At 35.7% G+C, this 8,434-nt stretch overlaps 1 protein-coding gene across 4 annotated transcripts; it reads right to left on the reverse strand.

Annotated features, from left to right (window-relative positions):
- Positions 1 to 2,023: 2,023 nt before the first annotated feature.
- LOC121787036 lies at positions 2,024 to 8,104 on the reverse strand. Of its 4 annotated transcripts, XM_042185633.1 has the most exons (7): positions 7,833 to 8,104; positions 6,097 to 6,177; positions 4,914 to 4,992; positions 4,494 to 4,679; positions 4,288 to 4,405; positions 4,054 to 4,206; positions 2,024 to 2,420 (listed from the first exon to the last, which is right to left on the reverse strand). In XM_042185633.1, the coding sequence occupies exons 4-7, from the start codon at positions 4,499 to 4,501 to the stop codon at positions 2,217 to 2,219; spliced, it is 483 nt and encodes a 160-aa protein (XP_042041567.1). In that variant the 5' UTR covers positions 4,502 to 4,679; positions 4,914 to 4,992; positions 6,097 to 6,177; positions 7,833 to 8,104; the 3' UTR covers positions 2,024 to 2,216. The 4 variants fall into 4 exon arrangements, with proteins under 4 accessions (XP_042041567.1, XP_042041566.1, XP_042041569.1 ...); XM_042185632.1 differs by lacking the exon at positions 4,914 to 4,992; XM_042185635.1 differs by lacking the exons at positions 4,914 to 4,992; positions 6,097 to 6,177.
- Positions 8,105 to 8,434: the final 330 nt, after the last annotated feature.

Raw genomic sequence — 8,434 nt, forward strand, 5'->3', positions numbered from 1 at the left:
TCTATATTTTAAAATTTTTAAATAGACGATCACTGATCATTTGATAGGACACATTACCTTATGTGGTAGGGCCGGGATTGATTATTACCAAAGAGGCCTACGTTAATCTTATCATATAATAATGTAAGTATGTAACATCAGTTTGATTAGACTTCTAATTTCTAATGCATTACACAATGAATCGAATCGATAGTAACGATTAATTACTCCAATATATTTTATTGTTATTTATGCCTAAATGTGCTCTTATTTTCTTAACTTTTTCAAAGTATTCGCACAAATAATAAATTAAAATAAATGAAATTCTTATTAATAGATTTAAAAAAGATATTCGTTGCCAATTACATCGACGACTAATTTTTTTCAGAAGTTACATCGTACTATTTCTTCCCTATAACATGACTCGCAAAAACATGATCGTTCAAAAATTATTTCTTCCTATGTTTATTTTCATTCACTTTTTCCTTTCATAAAGGAAAATAGCATACAGACCATAAAAGGCAATTACCATAAATAGATTAAGCAGCCACATTTAATTTTGCATATTTAAATTATGATTCATTTTCCCAATATTTATGAAAATTTCAACATTTTTCTAATTGAATAATTTCAAGTGTCACTATAAAGTTGAAATAACAATACATACTAAGCAAGAAAAATCGACAACGGTTTGACATCAACGGTGAAAAGAAATTCTAAAATTAGCTGCAAGGGTCATCGACACCCGCTCCACCGTCTTTATCTTTCGACGGTATCGATGCGTTACTGTTTCCGACTCCACGAGTTCTAGTACTTTAAAAAAGAGAAGGTTGCTATATCCATACCTATTCACACACAGTTGAAGGTAGTAAAATGTCTGTTTGACTTGGACTTACTCGCACGCTTACAAGCAACGCTCTCTCATTTCATTTCATTTCATTTCATTTCATTTCACCAATAATACATTTCCTATTTTTTCCCCTTATTATAGTACTAATATTATTCCCACTCTCACACTGTCACACTCTCACTCCCAATAATTCTTCCTCTTCTCCTACTGCTGCTGGATCTTCACTCAAACTCCGGCGATGGCCGTGCTCCGCCGCCGCCGCCAGCTAGCCCTCTACTTCGCCACCCTCGCTTTTTTCGCCCTTCTCTCCTCCGCCTCAGCTCTAGGCCTCACCCCTCCTCGCCAATTAAGTAAATTTATATGTACAGCTTGTATTTTTCAACAATTTTTTAAAATATATTTAAAATTTTCGAACGCAGCGGAGGTAGAGCGGCGGAGGCTGGGGGGCCGGGGTCGTGGCCGCCGTCGTGCAGATCGAAATGCGGGAGGTGCACGTGCCGATTCAGCCGGGGATGAGTATGCCGTTGGAGTACTATCCAGAGGCATGGAGATGCAAGTGTGGAAATAAGCTCTTCATGCCTTAGTAGTACTATTTTTCTTTTCTTTTTTTGGATGTGTATAAAAAAAATAGAACAAATGTTGAATAACTGATTGAATATGGTGCTGGAATTTGGCCTGTCTAACAACAACCTGCATAGATTTTAGCTCAATCTGTTGTTTAGTTTTTTTTTAGTTACTGAATTTGTTGCTTTTGTATTTTTTGCACTTTTTTTAGCAGCAGAGAAGGGTCTTGGGAATGTAATTTTTGAGTTACGACTGTCAGAAAGGGAGCTTTAATTCCATTTTTCTCTGCAAATATCTGATTTTGTTTGAGTTTTTCTTTTTTAACTCTCTTTTGGTACATGATTTTTGTGAGGTGTTATTGCAGTGATAAGATTTATGAGTAGCATTTATTCAGGATACCTTTTATGGGACAAAAGGAGGTGATAGATGGACTACTTAAAAAAGAAACAAGAACAAGATGCAACTAATTGTGATGCATTCGGGCAAGCCTACGGGCTTAATCAGCACAATTTGGTCCGTCCAGCCCGAAACCCAAGTTATCCTAAAATGAAATCAAATTTGTAGCAAGAGTGGACAAATTTAGTAGTATAATTATTATTGTGCAAAACTTAGAAAAGAGAAATCACTAGCTTTGCAAAAGCACAAAAAATAACTTGACATTGATGTAGTAATTGGCTCTTGAGAGTTCAGTTGTTAATTTGATTAGTCATTGGGCAAAATTTCACACTACCATCTTCCTTCTTACACTAACTAGAATTCATGGCTAATGCTCTAAAGAAATTAAGCAGAGGTAGTAAAAGAAGTATACTAGTATGTAGTATGGTTAAGGCTCCATCTCTTCTTCTTCTTCTTGCCCTTCCCCTTCCCCTTCAGCAGCCTGATCAGGCTCGGTCTCTTCTTCTTCCCCCTCAGCAGCTTCCTCGTTTGCTTCATCCACCTGAGACGGATGAGGTGGCAATATCCTTGTGATGATCTCTACAAGCTCTTCAGCCTTATCTTCCATACGTGACTCGCATTCCTCGATGAGCTGGCGAAAGGGAAAAAAACAAAATGAACAAGCAAAAATTTGTTAGGCCATTAATAGTGCTCAGAAAGTACGATATTGGACTTCTAAGACTGTCTGTTAAAGAATAGCCTAAGATAACAACACCATGGCACAAATTATTCAAACATTGTCTTGTTATATTCCAAAAGAAACCAACTCATAATTTAACAAAGGATGTCCCAATCCCCTATCATTATTGTGAAAGTTTTCTAGAGGTTTAGAAAAAAAACATGGACAGCCCAACTTGAATGTTTTTCGTTTACATTTCCTCCATTTCTATTGAGAATTACTATATGAATCCGAATCCTGATATAGACTTACTGATGGTTCAAAATTTAACCTAAACACATCACTATCTTGTGACCAGGAATACAAATACTGAAAAGAACTTAACAGTTCACCAGCTTACCATTTGGTATTTGAATCTACAAGTTATCCTAACATTTGAATAAGATAAGTTGATTCAGTTCCAAGAGCCCCCCCCCCCCCCAACCCGAATTTCATTAGACTGCTCATCAGTGAACATAACATTGTATGCACACAGCTGAGTATAACTCCACTTTACAAAATTCAACATCTTTTATTTATCAATACCCCTTTCTTAACGTAATAATTCTAGGTAATGATCACAAATGAAATACTCAAACTCCAGGCAACAAAGCACATGAAATCATAAATAATATCCCCTCCGTCTGCCAAAACCTAACACGTTTTGCCATTTTGGGGTGTCCGCCATTTAAAGACACATTTACCTTTTTTCCACTTTTAGTAACCTTATACTCCACTTACTCATTCCACTCTCATTCTACTATAAAATAAATATATAAAAATAAGACTCACATTCCACTAACTTTTTTACTCATTTTCTTTATAAAGTCAAACAATTTCTTAAAACCCGCGCCGAGTCAAAATGTGTCTTTAATTGGCGGACGGAGGGATTAATTCGGTGGAGCTAGCCAATGTTAATCTAAAGTTCAAGTGTGAAGTGTGAACATCCAATCACCAAACCCCTGATGTTCCTCAAAATTAAACTGAGGTATATGTAAAATTTGCCATGGTGGTGTAACTGCATGTATTGAAAACAGAGTAACCTAAACACCAACAAATAGACAAGATACCAGATCGTCCTAAACTGATTCCAGTAATTTATCTGAAATAAAATACTCCAAACTCCAGGTGACAAAGCACATGAGATCATAATAATAATTGGTTTAGCTAGCCAATGTGAATCTAAAGTTCAAGTGTAAGGCATCAGAAACAAATTTCCAAACCACTGATTTCCCTCAAAATTAAACTGGGATAGATGCAAAATTCGCAACAGCACTGAACTGTATGTATTGAAAACAGAGTAACCTAAACAACAACAAACAGACAAGATACCATATCATCTTAAACTCATTCAGAATAACATCTTCATCTAGTATTTGAACCAAGGATCACACTTATCAACCAATTTTCAGTATAACTTGGATCGGAAAACTCAACATAAGTGGACATACAACATTGATAAATATAATGATGTGGACGGCTATTTATTGAAAAACAATGTAGGAATGACAATTCAACAACACAACAAAACATAAGGAACTTAATAACAAGAAATGATAGAGATTACCGGGAAAAGCTCAGGTTCATTTCTTGGTCTTATATTCACAATATTAAGAATCTCTGCCTTTGCAAGGTCAAATTTTTGGCACTCGGCAACAAAGTTATTGATAATTTCCCTTGTTTGATTGCAAGCAACAGTCCCCTCTAAATAATCAAAAACCTAAACGAAAAACAAAAGATATGAGAGATGCAATAAAGAAGTGGTAACATAAGTTGATGATCATAAATAGGAATCCCCAACCTTGAACTCAGATTGAGATACGGTTGCAATAGCTCGTGAGGCATCCTTTCCTGCCCCTCTTGATCTCAAGAGATCAAGCAATTCAAAATTAGTGAGAGCGCCGGCGCTGACCTCAATTCTGAAATAAAGTAGAGAAAGAGGTAACTGCTTCATATGTTAATTCTCACTCTGTATAAAGCGGAAATGTGTAGAAACTCTCTACGTACATTTTCATTGATATGATGCTCACTGCTTTGAGAGCTAAATCTTGTTTTAGCTGTGATTTGGTCGACCGGATTTGTGATGGTGGCTGCAGTCGCCGGAGCGAAGGGGTTGCGGTCGAGGTCGCGGCGGCGGACGAGGGTGTAACACCCCTTACCCGATTAATTTAATAATCGAATAAGTTACGTCACCTTTTGGTACAAATATCAAATTAATAGAAAATCATGGATTCATTATTTGTTTATAGATTAATTAATTTTTCCTTACTTGGCAAACGGAAAAACTGCAATATAACATCTATATATAGATAGATACAACCTGGATGTAAAAATATACATTTCTACCAGAATTGTATGAAAACTAAATTGTTCCAATTATATTACACTTCTTATACATGCCACAACTAGCAAATCCAAAAGAATTACCCAAACTCAAAACATTGGCTAGTGACCCGACTTCAGCAGCTATACTACAAAAGCAAATGAGCTAGTCTGATAGCCTAATCTGCAGGGGAAAAGAAGGGGGTGAGCTTCAACAAGCTCGGTAGCATACTCAACATTAGAGCCTAATTTTCGGAGTTAAGCAAACGTTATGCAACCTATACATTTACACTATTATTGATTACGAAACACTCCAGAACCAACATCGTCATATCCATGCACATATACTTAATATCAGAAACAAACAATAGTAAAATCTTACATTTATCTCGTCAAACTTTGACCTAATGAAGTTTATCACATTCATAATCACGTATCAAATTCATAAATCACATATGAGAATGTAAGCTAAATTACATAAAACCAATAATCGAGTGAAACACGAAACATATAGCAATATTATCCAACCACTAATACATATACAACACATAAGCAAGCAGATCACCAATATTTTCACATATTCAAACACATATAGCCCCTTTAAGTGCTTAGCGATAGACTAGGGTACGCGGACCATATCAGAAACAGAATCAGATACAGACGCGGTCATGGTCCTCGAGAGGACGCCGCACAGACCACCCATTAGGGTGCAGACAGATCAAATAAGGGCCCATCAGATAACAAACGATCATCGCTTCGGTTTTCCAGAAGACGAGAGATCACAGATAATGCAGCGCTGCTGTCCTATGGCATGCCAATTGTACCCACAGAATACACTCAAGCACGGGGCATAAACACAATCAAATATACTTTATATCTGACAATTTCCGACATAACATATCAACGCATACAGATCAGACATCTTCACATGTAAATCAAATAAGTATACATTTCATAGGCATATATCATTTATCTCATTTACCTTAATGCTAATTTCCACATTTATCTCATGAACTTTCAAGCCACATTTATATTCATTTTCTCATCAAATTACTTATTTCCAATAATCATTAACAAATCAGATCAACAACTTCTTTTCACACCATATCATATCAAATAAACAGATAAATTCCAATTCTATCAATATCATCACATATCCAATATTCACATATTTCACGTCATAAGCAAATATATAGATCACATAATGTATCACCGATTAACACACAATATTCTATATGCAATCACGTAACTTAATTCAGGAATTAAGACCTAATGTAGAATATACTACCTCAAAATCCAAAATGTCGTACTAGATCACTTTACTCCTTCGCCTTCTCCTTGCCCGTGCTATCCCTCGGGCCAGGATTACCTTTCAATAAATAATTCTTATCAACACAACACCAAAAATAACTTAAGCATAAAACAAGTTCTCTTTAGTTACTTCTAAGGGCTATGATATCCAATTTATTTGTTTATGGACCATGCTTCTAGCAGATAATAATGGCTTAGAGTTCACCAACAAAGAGGAAGCATGTCAAAGAACGCTTCTGGAAAGTTTATTTAGAACAGAAAGATCATGTCATGCAAATTAAGACCATATACATGAAATGGTTTTTAATTAATTTCATAAAATTATGTTAAAGGAAAAATTATACTCAAACTTCAGAGTTAAGAACTCTTTTGCATAAAATTTAAAGATCTCAGTCTCAATAAAATAGATATTACCTTACTGAAGTTATATAGACTAAAGTGTTGCAGAATGCAGCGTGAAGAAAGAAAATCATAATGCGTGCATAGTAAAGCATACCCAAGAGGATATTGAATCGTGAATCTAAATAAGATTACAATGAAGGTATCATGTTAAAAGAGAATACTTCAGTAGTACATAGTTTGACTTTTATGCTGGGAGATAGCACTGGGATGCCAAAAAGAAATAAGACTATACTATGCAACCAAACTGTTCGAATTCTTGTCATTAAGTATACATGCACTTTATTTCCAATAATATTGTCACAGATGCTCATTACTACAAGTCTAGAAGCATGTTACTTTCCCCTTTCAAACAAATTAGAAACATTCCTGGAAACATTGACAGAATAGAAAAGAAACTATTGAAGTATCAGAAATGCACATAGCTCAAACATTTCATTGCTAGTTCATTTTCACTTCCTAGTGGTTGAATAAAAAAATCTCTCTTCACTTAATTCATAATATTTATGCATATATCCCACAAGACATTAGACTAGTCAAAACTACTCTCCTTCCATATTTCATATTAGCAACCATATCTTAATACACTTGTCCAAAAGAATAAGGTTAAAACATAAGCATTTCGACTTTGATCATGTCTTAAGATTTTTACAGAACAAGTACAAATCCGGACAACCAAGAAGTCAAAATTCAACGTAATCCCAATGAAAATAAAAGCCATAAATGTCTATTTTACCCAAACCTAGCAGAACAGCGCAGTCCCATTACAAAAATCATTATAAATTCATTTTGACTCGTTGGAGCTGAATTTTGGCCACATGGCAGAAGACACATGAAAGTTTGTTCAGTTAAAAATTGGTAAGAAAAGGAGATCGTTTACTTGGTTAACTGAAGTTGGAAAATTCTGCCAGAACATGAAATAAAAACTGACTCCTTTGTTTCTTTCACCACAACATAATTTCAACTTGTAAACTCCAAATTCCTACTATCTAAGGTAATCCAACTATATGCTCCAATCATCTCATGTTCAATTCATTATAATTAATTCCCAAAACATCCTATACCAAATATGCATTTTTCTCAAACCAAAAGAAGAATCATAAGCTTTACAACATTCACGCATCAAGATAAACATTTCATCCTGTATCATCTCTCCAACTATCTCTAGGCAAGGAGGCAGAAATTAAAAGGTCAGATTTTGCAGATTTGCAACTAATTTACTTGAATTCCAAATTAGGGAAAAACCTGATTATGAACCATAGCTTTAAGTGAAGAAGGAATTGAATAAATAAGAGGTGTAAGAGACTTGCTTACACAAATGGGAGACAACTCCAGCCGGAAATCGGCGATGGTGGCGCAGGGAGCAGCCGGACAGCCGTGACGCAGAGAAAGAGACGGAGGGCGTCCTATTTGTGTTCGTGCAGCGTAAGAGAGTTTGGGACGGAGAGAGACGAAAAGTCAGAGAGTGGTCGGAGGACGGTGGTTGCTGGAGCAGCTTCGCCGACGGAGGAAAATGTGGCTGTGTGTGTGTCACGGTGTGTGGGTGTAGAAAAAGTGAGATGTGAGTGCTACCAAGTGAGTGTGTGTAGAAGGTTCGTAAGTGGGTGAATTGAGATAAAAAAAATCTCAATTCCATTTTCCAATTTCTTTTTCTTTTCTTATTTCTTTTTTTTTCTTTTTTTTCAAATTATTTCAATTTCTAAAATCCTACACACCTCACAACTTAAATATGGTATTCAAAAACCTAATAAATTTTAACTAATTTCTGAGTTACAGAATTTCAGGTCATTACAGCTCTTCCCTCCTAAAAAAATTTTGATTATGACTTCAGTTAGGTATAAATGTGATTCGACGGCAGTTAGGCGAAGCATAGCCGGCGTTCGTTGTATTGCGTGCGGCTCTTGCCCAATAATTCT

The sequence above is a fragment of the Salvia splendens genome, chromosome 22 (genome assembly GCF_004379255.2).
Source record: "Salvia splendens isolate huo1 chromosome 22, SspV2, whole genome shotgun sequence".
Classification (NCBI taxonomy): domain Eukaryota; kingdom Viridiplantae; phylum Streptophyta; class Magnoliopsida; order Lamiales; family Lamiaceae; genus Salvia; species Salvia splendens.

Bases quoted from the DNA above. Each gene is read 5' to 3' on its own strand.
- LOC121787036 (XM_042185635.1), bottom strand. The intron at 4,207-4,287 runs GTTGGGGATTCC...TTTTTCGTTTAG, and splicing joins TATCTCAATCTGAGTTCAAG to GTTTTTGATTATTTAGAGGG. The intron at 2,421-4,053 runs GTAATCTCTATC...CCCTTTCGCCAG, and splicing joins ATGAACCTGAGCTTTTCCCG to CTCATCGAGGAATGCGAGTC.